The sequence below is a fragment of the Neomonachus schauinslandi genome, chromosome 5 (assembly GCF_002201575.2).
Source record: "Neomonachus schauinslandi chromosome 5, ASM220157v2, whole genome shotgun sequence".
In the NCBI taxonomy this organism is placed as follows: domain Eukaryota; kingdom Metazoa; phylum Chordata; class Mammalia; order Carnivora; family Phocidae; genus Neomonachus; species Neomonachus schauinslandi.
In genome coordinates, this window is record NC_058407.1 from 137120122 (window position 1) to 137135562 (window position 15441).

The 15441-nt window shown below is 42.0% G+C and overlaps 1 protein-coding gene across 9 annotated transcripts in view; it reads right to left on the minus strand.

Moving 5' to 3' along the window:
• Nucleotides 1-6722: 6722 nt before the first annotated feature.
• The window catches only part of ZMYND11 (zinc finger MYND-type containing 11), a 72767-nt gene continuing 64048 nt past the window's right edge, over nucleotides 6723-15441 (minus strand). For all 9 annotated transcript variants that reach the window (XM_021690898.1, XM_044915559.1, XM_044915562.1 and 6 more), the window contains 3 exons: nucleotides 15055-15327; nucleotides 14362-14547; nucleotides 6723-8038 (listed from right to left, as the gene is read on the minus strand). In XM_021690898.1, coding sequence (XP_021546573.1) covers nucleotides 7916-8038; nucleotides 14362-14547; nucleotides 15055-15327 — 582 coding nt within the window. In that variant the 3' untranslated portion in view covers nucleotides 6723-7915. The remainder of the gene's footprint in view (nucleotides 8039-14361; nucleotides 14548-15054; nucleotides 15328-15441) is intronic.

Sequence of the window (15441 nt, forward strand, 5' to 3'; positions counted from 1 at the left end):
TTTTGTTGGATTTTTTCTGTTGTTTTTCTCACCTTTATTTATTTCAAATTCAGCTCTTTAATATTTCCTTCCTCTTAAATTTGAGTTTCATTTGATCTTTTTTAGTTCTTTGAGGTGTATTTATTTGAGCTCTTTGTTTTCTTCATATGTGCATTTATTGGTATAAGCTTCCCTCCAGAACTGCTTTTTGCAGAATCCCATCAGTTTTGGTGTGTGTTGCTTCCATTTTCATGTTTCTGGATATTCTGTAATTTTCTTTTGATTTCTTCTTTGACCCATCGGTTGTTCCAGAGTGTGTTATTTAATTTGCAGGTATATAGGTTTTCTCGCTTTATTCTTATTGTTGATTTTTAGTTTCATGCCATTGTGGTTGGAAAAGATACTTGTTATGATTTCAGGCTTCTTAAATTTGCTAATACTTGTTCATACCATCTATCCTGAGGATATTCCATGTGCACTTGAGAAGAATATGTATTTTGCTTCTGTTGGATGGAATGTGTATAAATGTCTTTTAGGTCCATTTGGTCCAATGTGTATGGTTCAAGTGTAATGTTTACTGGTTAATTTTCCATCTGCATTATCTGTCAGTTGCTGAAAGTGAAGCATTAAGTCCCCCTACTTTTACTGTATTGTCTATTTTTCCCTTCACATCTGTTACTAATATATTTAGGTGCTGCAATGTTGAGTGCATATATATTTACAGTTGTTTTACCTTCTTGATGATTTTCCCCTTTTATATATTGACCTTCATTGTCTCTTGTTACCATTTTTTGCCTAAAGTCTCTTTTGTGTGATAGAAGTATACCTATCCCTGCTTTCTTTTTGTTTCCACTTGTATGGAATATCATTTTCTGTCCCTTTACTTTGAGCCTATGTGTGTCTTCAAACCTGAAGTTGGTTTTTCTAGGAAGCGTATGGTTGAGTCCTATGTTTTTATCCATCCAGCTACTTTGTACCTTTTGATTGGTCAATTCAATCTGTTTACATGTAGAGTTGCTGTTGATATGTAAGAATTTACCAATGCCATCTTATTGTCTTCTGGTTGTTTTGTATTTCCATTGTTTCTTTTTCACTGTTTTTGCCTACCTTTGCAAATTTTTTATTTTCTCTGGTGGTTTTCCATGTTTCCTTTTCTTTACCTATGAGCATCTACTCTAGGTTCTTGCTTTATGGTAACCAGGAAGCTCACATAAGACATCTCATAGATAAAACAGTCCACTTTTAGCTGATGCTACTTTGATCAGATACAAAAGCTTCACATTTTACTCTCCCCTTTAAATTATTTTGTCATTACCTCTTTTTATATTATGTATTCAGTAACAAATTATAGTAAATATTCTTTGCCTTTATATTATAGTTAAATGGCTAGCACATCATCCTATTAGAGTTTTCCTAAGTCTGATTGTATGTTTTCATATGTTTTTATGTCATAAGTAGTGTCTTTTCGCTCCAGCTCGAAGAAATCCTTTCAGCATTTCTTGTAAGGCAGATCTAGTGGTGATGAACTCCCTCCGCTTTTGTTTGGGAAGATCTTTATTTCTCCTTCATATCTGAAGGGTAACTTTGCCAGATAGAGCATTCTTGGCTGGCAGTTTTTTTCTTTCAACACTTTGTATATGTCATTACACACTCTCCTTTCTGGTGTATAGGGTTTCTGCTGAGATATCCACTGAGAGCCTACTAAAGGTTCCTTTGTGGGTTATAATCTTTTTTTCCCCTGGCTGCTTTTAGAATTCTTTATGTTACTTTTTTTTTTTTTAACAGTTTCATTATAATATGTCTTAAAAAACATTCTTTTTGCATGGAAATATTAGAGTGATCTATTAGCTTCATGAACTTGGATGTCCAGTTCTCTCCTTGGGTTTGGGAAGTTCTCAGCTATCATTTCTTCAAATAAATTTCCTGCCCCTTCCTCCCTTTCTTCTTCTTCTGGAACCCAAATTCTAATATTGTTCTGATTGAATCCCAGAGTTCACATAGGCTTTCTTCAGTCTTTTTCACTGTTTTCTTTGTTCTCCACTAATTGGGTTATTTCAGAATCCCTGATCCTCTGACTCATTCTGTCTTCCATTTGCTCTACTGAGGATGTGCCCTATTGCATTTTTTTCATTTCATGTGTGGAGTTCTCCAATGCCACAATTTCTACTTGGTTCTTTTTTGTGATTTCTGTCTCATTGAATTGTTTTCCTGAGTTTTCTTATAGCTCTTTGAGTTTCTTCAAAACAGCTATTTTTAATTATTTTTTTAAAGACTTTATTTATTTATTTGAGAGGGAGAGAGAATGAGAGAGAGCACATGAGAGGGGGGAGGGTCAGAGGGAGAAGCAGACCCCCTGCCGAGCAGGGAGCCCGATGCGGGACTCGATCCAGGGACTCCAGGATCATGACCTGAGCCGAAGGCAGTCGCTTAACCAACTGAGCCACCCAGGCACCCGCTATTTTTAATTATTAACTAGGTTGGAAAATTCCATGCCTTTAAGCTTGGTTATTGGAGAATTATCTTTTGATGGTGATGTTTTCTTGATTTTTTTTTCATGTTCCTTGTATTTTTTGCATTGTTGTTCTTGCATTTTTTGAAGAAGCAGACACCTCCTTAAATCTTTGTTAGTTGCCTTCAGTATTCTAGTTGTTGCTGTTATTAACTGGGTCATCTTTGTCTTTGGATGGGAACACCTCTTCCAGTCTTCTTGTTCTCCGTGGCAGAATTCTTAAGCTTTATGTCTTCTTTGGTTCTTACAATTCGGCTGACTGGCTACTAGAAACCTCTCTCCTCTTTTCCAGAAGGCAGTGCAATGTTTGCGGTTTCTCCCTTGTCCCAGATCCTGGCTCCTTTCTGATCTCAGAGCTCGCTCTGCCTGCTCTACCAAGGAGCACAAGGAGCAGCTGCAGAGCCCAGGGTTGTGTGGGTTTTGCTCTGGGGAATTGGGGATGCCCTGTAGCTGGTGCGGAGGCCCCCATGTGTTGTGCTCCCAGAGGCTGCCGGTGGACCTCTTGCTGAGTGCAGTCATCAGGAACCGCATCTGCTCACCACCCTTCAATATTCTTCTCTGCGCCTGTCCTCCTCTCCTCCTCCTGCCAGCCATGGAGGTCCCACTTGGGGACTGTAGGTTCTGCAGCTGCATCCTACACCACTGGGGTGGCCAGGGTCTCCTGACCGCTCTCCTCCTCTGCAGCACAGAGGTCACTGCAGCTGCCAGTCAGCCCTGTGCGGTCTTTCCTTGGGGGTGCAAAGCAGAGAACCAAAATGCTTCCAGGGTTCCTGGATTTCTGCAGTCTCTGTTTTCTGGAGGTATCTGGCCAGGTCAACACTCTCCAGGTGTTTTTGCGAATGTGGCAAGAAGGCTTAGGGCAGGCTCTTTGCTCCACTGGTTCCACAGCCCATAGGGAAGTGTGTCTGCCTGTTACCAAATGCACAGGTGGATGAGACTCTTCTGGGCACATGCTGCTGGATCCCACAGCAACCATAAAGGCACTTTGGTTGGTGCATAGATATCTGATTCTATGTTGAACATCTCACTCACCATGATGCTGACGCCAGTCTTGTGTTCCTCTTCTTCTCCTGAACATAATTTCCCTCATGTTTTTCTTTTCCCCTTCATTAACAAACTTCTCAAGAGCAGGTTCTCTAATCTTCTCATACCACCCCCTCTTCTGTAGTCACCATGCAGTTAACCCTCCATTATTCTCCAGCACCATGACAGCATCCCCTTTTCCTGTCCTTCAGCTTCCTTAACCACATCAAATCTCTCTCGTTACTCTCCATGACCCTTAACGACGTAGCCTCTTCAGCAAAGAATTTTTTTCAAACTCTTCCTGATTTTAAAAATAATATGCATAGTAAAAGTAGAAAGGAGAAAAATGAGTCATCCCCAAATCAATATTGGGTCTTCTGTAATGCCTTTCTTCTCTAGCCAACTCCTGCTCACCCTTACAGATAAAATTTGTAAGCCTTCCCCAATTCTTCTGCCTTCTAAGTTTTATGGTTTCTCTATATCCTATAGTCTTGTATTTTTTCCTCATTGCACTAAAGTCTGGTTTTTAAGTAGAATGTTGTATGTATTGAATGCCTTCACTAGATCATAAACTATGGGGACAGGAAATGTCTATTCTCCTCGTGATTATATACTCAGCATCTAATACAGATGCTGTAGATCAAATATTTGTTAAACGAGTGAACAAATTAATGCTGTTTACACTGTCTTCTGAATACCCTTAATGTCCTACACCTTCAGTTATACTCTGCCCTGTTCCTGGAAGATGGGGACTGTTACCATTGCAAGACTTTATTTAGCCACCTGCAGTCTTCAAGGGGCTGATATTGGGACCATGGGTCTCGACTTTGAGCAGCTCTGGGCCTCAGCTTTCTCTCCACTGTGAGATTAAGAAGTTGGACTGGATAAAAGTGTTCAAACCCTATGTAGAGCCATAGCAATCCCTCGGATCCCTTTCCAGGGCTGCCTAATTGAAATGTCACACTCTAAATCTCAGACTCGGAAACAGACGAGGAGCATCCCCTCAGCTCAGGTTCTGGCAAATTCTTGTCAGCTGCTGGGTATCGAGTAGGCTCTCGAATATACATTTGCTTAATGAGTACTGCCTACAGGTAAGGCAGGGATGGGGCCTTACTTAAGACAAAGGTCTTTTTTGAGATACTCATCAACCACATGTGAATGAAATGTGGCTGGTCCAGATGGAGATGGCTAAAAGCCTAAAACTATCAACTGGATTTTGAAGACTTGGTGCCAAATAAGCAAGTTAAATGTCTCATTAATTGGTATATTATATACTGAAATATTTTGGACATATTAGATTAAGATGTATTATATTGAATGTCACCTGCCCCTTTTAATATGGCTACTAGAAAATTTAAAATTACCTATGTGCCCGACATTAAAGGTTTTCATCTGACAGCATTATTTGTGGTTTTTATTTAGCGCAGTAGCTTTGTTAATGTACATGCCTGTCGACACCCTGCCTCTCCGCTGTGACCCTTGGCCAGCAGAATCAACATCACTCGAAGATTATGAGAAACGGCAGAACACCAGCTCCACCAACCCCAAACTTACCGGGTCAGACTCTGCGTTTTAGTTGGATTCCCAGGTGATCTGCATGCACGAGTCTGAGAGGGTCTGATTTGGGGTCAACAAGGCCCCTATTGCCTCCCTGCCCATCAAACTTCTGCCTGTCCAATCCCATGGATTAGGGATTTGTAACCTGAGGGACCTGGATCCTTCTGGGGTGTGGGGAGCCTGTAGATGGGCCCTAGGAATCTGTGAAATACTAAAATTTTATGCAGCTCATTTTGTGAATGTAGGTGGCTTTTCATGAAGGGATGGCCATGTCACCAGCACTTGGGAAGTGGTGAGCAGGGCAGATGCTGCGGGTGAGGCCCAGCAACGCCCTAACAAGCTCTCCTGCAATCCTAACTTCCGGAGTCGAGAACCATGGAACGAGGTACTGGTGAGGGCTAAGCCATGCACTACGTGATGATCTGGGGGGTGACACCGGCCTTCTCAGACATGGGCGTCATGGGATGGAGTTGCAAGATGTGGTCAGTGTTCAGCCGAGCATAAGGGTTAAGAAAATGGGCCTAAATTTTTCGCAAAACAGTGAAAGTACTTTCAGTCTTTTGAAGGCTGATGAAAGTCAACTCAAATGTTTATGTGAATGAGTAAGACCCTCCACAGGAGCTGAAGTCACCGATGGTAAACTACCATGTGATCTGGCTGTGTTTGCGGGTTTCACCCATTCCCCTATAGCAAACCAATTTATTAAAGCCAGTTTTTTTAAATACATTTATTAACCAATGTTAACACATTAAATGAATCTATATATTGCTAGTCAGAGCAGCTTACAAAATGCCAGAATGCATCATAGAACTGGACAGCCACAATGAGTAAATTACAATGTGCATAGTGGCTAAGCTCAACACCTTGATATAGCTTTATGATTTGCAGAAAATTTTTAATAATGATTCCTAAAACAATCAGTTGTAATTTTACCTAAACTTTTACAAAACCAGGCCACAATCTCTTTTTTTTAATTTTGTTTTTTTTTTTTTTTAACACACAGTTTTCACGCTGTAGTAACTTGGAAATGTGCAACCGTGTCAACGGAGACAAAAAAGCCAAAGTAACACGAATCTTACTTTCATGCAGCTATCAGTTAAATAGTACATACTCTGGAATGATTTTACACCAAAAATATTTCCACAATAACTTGCTCTCATAGGGGTGGATCGAAGTTTTAAAACTTGAAAAACAATCAGAGAAGGTAAGTGTTCTCGGTTACAACGTCTCAGTCAGACCACGGCACCATGGCGACGCTGACGATCACACAGCAATTGGGGGGGGGGGGGGAGAACAAGACGCCCAGTCGCTGCCTTATTCAGGCACGGTGCTGAGTGGGCCGCCAGGCAGCAGCTTGTCGATTAACTCGTGTCACCACCTCAACAGCATCAGGACTGGATGGAGGATTATTTCACAGAAGACTTAGTTACATTTTCATCTTTAGAGTGACCCTGACAAACCTGGAGAAAACTTTTAAAAAGGTTTTCCTCCTGATTCTCTCACTTCCATGGTGTGTAATTGCTTTAATAAATATCAAAGGTCTAAATAAATATTTACAAATTATTTCTCTAACCTTTAAAAATAACTAAATGATAAATGGGAATTTGACTTGGTCTAAGCTCAGTCTTTGAAAAAACAAATGGCGAGATTTAAAAAAAAAAGTAATTTAAGTTTTCCTGGCTGAATTTTATATATCTATGTATAAAAAAATCATTATTCAACTATCGATCCATTCCTATTGGTAATGCTTCTTAATCCAGACATTCCGCAAAATACAGACTTTTTACAAATCACGGCATCTTTAATACAAGAAAATTAACATGCATTATTCTTCATTCTGTGTACAGTGATGGAGTTCATTAGTAGGCAATGACCCATTACTACAAACATAACGGCCTCTGTGAAACTTAAGTGCTTTCTTTCCTTTTAGTATTAATTTACAATATACGAGGTGACACCAGATAATAGGCAATCAGATAATACTTGGGGAGGGAAGGGAAGCATTAAAGAAATTTGTATGCCTCATCTATAATTTCATGGATGGATAAAGGTAGTTTTTGGCTTTTTATTTTTTGTTTATCTTGTTACAAGCACTCACGTTAGGACAAAGATGAAATGTGCAAACTTTAAAATTTAAATATTCATTTTCTCTAAGATCCAGCTCAGTAAAAGATTACCCCAGTTCCCTGCAATTTTAAACTACAAGATCAAAGCTAATAATTTGTTATAAAAGTTATATATTGAAAAGAAATAATGAAAAACACAATTGGGAAATATTTAAGAAAAAATATGCAGGACTAGCACCTGCTGTGTCAACCCTGTTCCCTAAATTCAATCATATACCCACTGGCATAACCAACAGATAATGCCTTTAAACAGTAAATTAAGCTGAACAAAACCAGCTCAACAAGGTTAAGAAATAAATTCCACATCAAGGTAGTATGTTTTATTTCTGAAACAGTTCTGTAGTTCTTACATTCAGATCTATTTTAAATGTGTCTTTGTTAAACTCGCTTGTATTCACCTGTTGTTTTTTTAAAGATCTGTTGTTAAAGGTTAAAATCTCTGTAAAACCTAAAAATGTTTTAAAATTTGCTGAAAATGCAACAAATTCTCAATTAAAATTTATTTAAAATAATACCCTCCACTGATGTTACTTTTACCCCCTGAAAAACTCCGGAGGAGCATTAACAAAAGATTTAAACTACTGTGCAAAATTTCTTCACGAAAAGTGTTTAAAGGCTGGTGCAAAATGGGAAGCAAATTCTAAACAATTTTGGCTTCTTGGAAACAAAAACCGCCGTGTCTGAGAAGAGTGCGCGCCGGAGGCCCCCGGAAAGCCCGCCTTCATCTTTTCCGGCGACAGGTGCGCTTGTGCTCGGCGTGCCAGTGCTCCTGCTGGCACTTGATGGAGCAGTACGACGTGTTCCAGCAGCAGTGGTACATGGCCTCCTCCTCACAGTTGTAGCACTGCAGGGGAGAAATCGGGGCCGTGGTTAGACCTGCAGGATCCGTGTGGCTCAGCCTTCCACGACTGTCGCCAAGAATATCCGAGTGTGTGGTGTGCACCACGCCCAGCAGCCGGGAGCAGGGGGGCCACGGAAGCCGTGGCATTTAGCCCGTCACCAGCAAGTGTGAGCGTCCCTGGCACATCAACTTCTCACTCTACTGCTCATTCCCATCAGCACACAAATCTAAAGAGAGGATTTGGGAAAGATGACAGGGTGTGAAGCACCACGCATCTCTCCCCATGTGTACAACAACTGCATCGACAGAATCGGTCTTAAGTAACTATTCTGGAACTCTGCAGTCTCCTGAAGGCTTCCAATTTCTCGGGGAAGTTGGGGACAGTAAATTCTGATGAATTTTGGTCAATTTCAGCTCTTATCACAGTAGCAACTGCCTCCCACCTCCAGCCGCATGGTGGCCGCTGTGTATGTGCAGAACTAAGGGCATCGAAGGGGAAGCTTAGAAAGTGTGCACGCCCAAGGAGAGGCTCAGAAAAGACCTGAGAAGTCCTTAAGTTTGTGCCTCAGACGGATTCTCAGCACAAAGACAGCCAAAACAAAAATCAGCAAACCTGAAAAGGCGGAGAAAAGGAGTTCTAGAGTTACCGCATAATTAGATTCAAATGTCCAGTGTTCAGCCTCAACAACAAAAAAATGAAGGTATATAAATAGGAACATTCAAAGAAAAAAAAAACAACTGTCCCTGAAAAGGGCCTAACAGCAGAGATATTAAAGACTTTAATAGCTGTTTTAAAGATGCTCAAAGAACTAAAGAGAGATGTGGAGAAAGTTAATGATGTGTGAACAAAATGGAAATACCATTAAAAAACCAAAAAGAAAATCTGGAGCTGCAAAGTCCATTAACTGAAACACTGATTCTCTGAAGACAAATCCAAGCAGAACCTGAGGGACTGGGGGACACTGTCCAGTGTCTGGGAACCTCACAGAAGGAGAAAAGACAGGGTAGAGATTATGTGCGGAGATAATGGCTGAAAACTTCTCAATCTGATAGAAGATGTGAACATAAATATCCAAGCAGCTCAAGGAATTCCAAGTCAGAGGACCTCAATGAGACACACATCAAGACACGTTATCTCCAAACTTTCTAAAGCCCAAGTTAAAAGAGAATTCTGGAAGCCTACAAGAGAAACTGTCACATGCAAAGGATCATCAATATGTTACCATCAGCTTTGTCATCAGAAACTCTGGAGGCCAGAAGACAGTGGGCTGATATCTTCAAAGTGCCAAAAGAGAAATACTGTCAATGCAGAATCCTATATTCAGCAGAACTGTCCTTCTAAACATGAGGGATAAATTTTAAAATTCCCAGATACTCAAAAGCTGAGGGAACTTGTGACCTGCCCTCTAAGAAATGCTCAGGGGAGTCCTACAAGGTGAAGAGAAAGGACACCAGCCAATACCTCAAATTTGTTAAGGGAAACAATAAAGGTTACAGCAGAGATAAATGAAACAGCATAAAAACAATAGAGAAAATCCGTGAAATCCAACGTTGTTTTTTTGTCAATTTTATTATCTTTTCAATCTTTTAACTAGATGGACTGAGAGAACTCAAATTACTAAAATCAGAAATGAAAGTGGGGATCTTACTACTGATTCTACAGAAATATGAAGGATTTTAAGAAAGTACTATTAACTGTTCCGTCTTAGAAAACTTAAGAACTAGATAAAATGGACAAATTCCCAGAAGAATAAAACTTACCAAGACTAACTCAAAGAAATTTAAGCATATTGAATGACTAATAAAAATCTCTCAATAAAAAAGAGCCCTGGAATTGCTGGCTACTCTAGTAAATTCTAGCATATAGTTAAGGACCAATAGCAATCCTTCCCAAACTTTCCCCTAACACTGTAGTATAGGAAATACTTCCTACCTCATTCTGTGAATCCAGCATAACCTGACACCAAAGCCAGACAGAGACACTACAAGGAACAAAAACTATACATCAGGATGCCTTCTGAACAGTGGGACAGAATCCTCCACAAAAGATTAGCAGCACAGTAAAAGGATTCTATACCAGGACCATGTGGGACATAGTCCTGTGACACAAGAGTGACCCAAAATACGAAAATCGATCTGTAATATGCACATCAACACAACGAGGAAAAAACCCACATGATCATCTCAACTGATGTAGAAAAAGCATCTGACAAAATGCAACACACCCTTTCATGATAAACACTCAACAGGAATAGAAGGAAACTGCCACATATGAAAAACCCACAGCAAACATCACACTCAGTGAAACACTGGAAGTTTTTCCTCTAAAATCAGGAACAAGTCAAGAGTGCACCCACTTTTACCACTTGTACTGAGCAGAGTACAGGAAGTTCTAGCCACGGCAACCAGGCAAAAAAATAAAAGAGATCCATACTTGAATAAACTTACCTGTTTGCATATGGTTTGATCTTTAGAGTTTTCTACACCTAAGTCTCCAGAACAAAGCTCTTTAGAACAAATGAATACCGCAATGTAGCAGGACGCAAAGTCATAAAATCAGCTGCATTTCTAACAGGAACAATGAACAATCTCAAAAGGAAACGAAAACAATTCTGTTTAAAATCGCTCAAAGAAGAATACATAGGAATTAACTTAACCAAGGAGGGAAAGCCTGCACAACAAACATTACCTAACACCGCTGAAAGGAATTCAAGACATGAACAAATGGAAACCCACCCGGTGTTTGTGGATTGGAGGACATCATACTGTTAAAATGTCAGCAGGACCCAATGCCGTCTACAGATTCAGTGCCATCCCTACCAAAATCTCAAACTTTTTCAGATATAGAAAACCCATCCTAAAATTCATGTGGAATCTCAATGGACCCCAAATAGCCAAAATCAACTTGAAGACAAGAAGGAGAAACTGGAGGACTCACACTTCCTCATTTCAAACCTACTACAAAAGCTACAGTAACCAAACCACGTGGTACTGGCATAAAAACAGACAGACTGACGAAGGGAGGTGAACTGGCATAAAAACAGACAGACGGACGAGGGGAGGTGAACAGAAAGCCCAGAAAGAAACCCTCACATAGTGAAAGGACTTTTGACGAGGATGCCAAGACCTCTCGATGGGGAGCCGACAGTCTTTTCAACAGAATGGGCTGGGGACACTGCATCTCCACATGCAAAGGAGGAGGCTGGACCCCTACCTAACAGCACACACACACATTAACTCAAAATGGATCAAAGACCTCAATGTAAGGCCTAACACGATAAAACTCTGGAAGAAAACATAGGACAAAAGATTCACGACACTGGATTTGGCAATGATTTCTTGGATGTGACCAAAGGCACAGGCAACAAAAGAAAAAATGAAGTGGACTTCATAAAAATTCTAAAAGGTTGTACATCAGGAGACACTGTCTACAGAGTAGACTGAGAAAAATATCTGTAAATCATACATCTGGTTAAGAATTAACATCCAGAATATATACAAAACTTCTGATACTAACAACCTGACTCAAAAACGGGCAAAGAAGTTGAACTACTGGGTATTTACCCCAAAGATACAAAAGTAGGGATCCGAAGGGGTACGTGCACCCCGATGTTTATAGCAGCAATGTCCACAATAGCCAAACTGTGGAAAGAGCCAAGATGTCCATCAATAGATGAATGGATAAAGAAGATGTGGTATATATATACAATGGAATATTATGCAGCCATCAAAAGGAATGAGATCTTGGGCGCCTGGGTGGCTCAGTTGGTTAAGCGACTGCCTTCGGCTCAGGTCATGATCCTGGAGTCCCGGGATCGAGTCCCGCATCGGGCTCCCTGCTCGGCAGGGAGCCTGCTTCTCCCTCTGGCCCTCCCCCCTCTCATGTGCTCTCTGTCTCTCTCATTCTCTCTGTCTCAAATAAATAAATAAAATCTTTAAAAAAAAAAAAAAAAAGGAATGAGATCTTGCCATTTGCAACGACGTGGCTGGAACTGGAAGGTATTATGTTGAGTGAAATAAGTCAAACAGAGGGCGCCTGGGTGGCTCAGTTGGTTAAGCGACTGCCTTCGGCTCAGGTCATGATCCTGGAGTCCCGGGATCGAGTCCCGCATCGGGCTCCCTGCTCGGCGGGGAGCCTGCTTCTCCCTCTGACCTTCCTCCCTCTCGTGCTCTCTGTCTCTCATTCTCTCTCTCTCAAATAAATAAATAAAATCTTTTAAAAAAAAAAAATAAGTCAAACAGAGAAAGACATGTATCATATGACCTCACTGATATGAGGAATTCTTAATCTCAGGAAACAAACTGAGGGTTGCTGGAGTGGGGGGTGGGGTGGGAAGGATGGGGTGACTGGGTGATAGACACTGGGGAGGGTATGTGCTCTGGTAAGTGCTGTGAATTGTGCAAGACTGTTGAATCTCAGATCTGTACCTCTGAAACAAATAATGCAATATATGTTAAGAAAAAAAAAAAAGAAGAAGAAGAAGAAGAAGGTAGCAGGAGGGGAAGAATGAAGCGGGGGAAATCGGAGGGGTAGACGAACCATGAGAGACGATGGACTCTCAAAAACAAACAGGGTTCTAGAGGGGAGGGAGGTGGGAGGATGGGTTAGCCTGGTGGTGGGTATTGAGGAGGGCACATTCTGCATGGAGCACTGGGTGTTATGCACAAACAATGAATCATGGAACACTTCATCTAAAACTAATGATGTAATGTATGGGGATTAACATAAGAATAAAAATAAATAAATAAGTAAAAAAAAAAAAACGGGCAAAGAAGTTGAAGAGACACATCCCCAAAGATACAAGAATAAGCACATGCGAAGACGCTCGATGTCACTGAGCACCAGGGAAACGCAAATCAAAACCACAATGAGGTACCGCCTCACACCTGTCAGAAGGGCTAGACCCAAAAAGACAGGAAATAGCAAGTGCTGGCGAAGAGGTGGAGACAGGGGACCCTCGTGCACTACTGGTGGGAATGCAAGCTGGTGCAGCCAGTGTGGAGAACAGTGTGGAGGTTCCTCAAGATGTAAAAATAGAGCTACCCTGCGCCCCAGCAATCCCACTACTGGGTGTCTGTCCAAAGGAAATGAAATCAGGACACGGAAAAGGTATCGGCAGCCCCACTTCACTGCAGCGTATTTACCAAAGCACACAACCTAAGCTTAGTCCACCAGCGGACGAGTGGACAAAGAAGATGCGGTACAGACACATACCCGGCAGACAGACGGCAACTCGGCTGTTCCGACAGGCTGGAGATGCGCAGAGGGAGCGGAGAGCCGGGTGCCGCGGGGCGCTCCGGCGGCCTCACAGCTGGGAAAGGCTGAAACAGCAGTGTGCTATTCCCTGTTCCAGCCTCCTCTTCCCATTTCTTTGATTCTTCAGTAAACTTACAGGGGTTTTTCCCGTAAGTCTAGTGCCCACTTTTTAGCTTTTGCTTATCTTTGCGTGAAGACAGAATTACAGACGAGTGCGGGGACTCTGTGTGGTGATGATCTTGAGCACACCTTAATTCCCATTGGGTGATATTTATTTCCTTACTCATCTGCTTTTTCTACCAAGTTCTGAATTACATGCTAAGTTCCCTTTTCCCTTTTTTATCACAGTATTTATAACATTCACTTTCCTGAGGGAACATTTACTGGACATAGAAAGACCCTCTTCACAAAATGTAGTCTGGATCCAGTGGAGAATCGCAACACTTCTTACAGTAATTCATTACAAAACCAAGTTATGAGTTTTGGGGACCAAAACGTTTTCCCCAACAGTTAGCTGAGACAAGTAGACAGGTGTGCTCAGAGCTCCCAATCTAGGGCAAGAGTCACAAACACGACACGGAGAAAAAGGAACCGTGTGTCAGATTCTAAGAGGAGTTAGAGTCCAGTGAGATGCCATCAGAAAGCAAATCGAGTAAAAAGGATCTAATGTATAAATGTTATGCAGCAAAACCTAAAAATGTGCTGTTGTGATGCGGACACCAAGCGTGTCAGGAGTTAGCGGGCAAACGTCAGGGCACAGGACGTGCACCGATGGCTAAGTCCTGTCCATCAGACACACTGAGCATGCACTGAACGTTCATATACTCAACAAAATAACCCTGAGCAATACTCAGTAACGTGGGTCGCGGAGTTCACAGAGGAGAGGACTTTTAGTAAAAATGTAAAAATTCTTTAAAGCTGATCATTTCACATCTGACCTTATTTCAGGTATAAACATCCCATATTCCACAAGGTCATTCTGAGCTGAGTTTCACCACACAGCATTTCACCATCCGCACACTGGGTGGAACATGTTCACAAGTCAGACTGAAATCATACAGATACTTACCCACTGCTTCTTCTTGGTCTGAGAAATCAGCTGTTTGTGCTGTGTCGCTAGCTTCTTGATTTCTTCTACAAACTCTTCTTTACACTTCTCCTTTACTTGCTTACATTTTCTGTCCATCTCACCCTGCATATTGGCTACAGCTTTATTTACAGCTTGTCGCTTCTCTTCTTCCATTTCCGAGCGCAGCTGGAATGAAAACGGTAGCCCGTAACCATCCACCCTCGATGGACATGGACCACCTCCCCCGAAAGAACCTTCCTCCACAGTTTCTACTTAACGGATGTACCTCTTCCCTTTATTTCCTCAAGAGCTGTACACGTCTTAGGTGAAGGAAAACAGGTATTATTATTAATTAAAATGCCACCTTAAGATGTGCCTAGTTTTTTTTTTTTTTAAAGATTTTATTTATTCATTTGACACACAGAGATACAGAGAGGGAGAGAGAGAGCATGAGCAGGGAGAGAGGCAGAGGGAGAGGGAGAAGCAGGCTCCCCGCTGAGCCAGGAGCCCGATGTGAGGCTCGATCCCAGGACCCTGGGATCATGACCTGAGCCGAAGGCAGACGCTTAACCATCTGAGCCACCCAGGCGCCCCAAGATGTGCCTAGTTTTAAAGGAGCTGCCTGGCTGGGCCCACGGGAATGCTATCCGAGAACTCCTGTCATGCTCAGGGTCCTTGGGAGGGCAGCTTTACCTTTTCCAGAGCTTCCCGCACAACTCTTTCTGTTTCTCGCTTGTGGTCAGACTTCATTCGGTCTTTAAAGTCATTGAAAATCTTGGTGTATTTGTCGTGGCACATGCTCTGACAGACGCCGTCACCAGTGGTCTGGGTGCTTCGATGCAGCATTCGTGGGGAAGAGGCACTTAACTTCTTGGTCTGAGTGGATACAGAAACCTTTTCGATTGGCTGAGGCATCGTGGGGATCTCCTGGCTGGAACTCACAGCTTCCGTCTCCGGCTCTGGTTCCTATAGGACAAGGACAGTACGCAGACGTGACACAATGCCGCCCGTCCGCCCACTGGTTCAAGAGCAAGCTTGGTCAGACCAGAACGATGGTGACGAGCTACTATTACAGCCCAT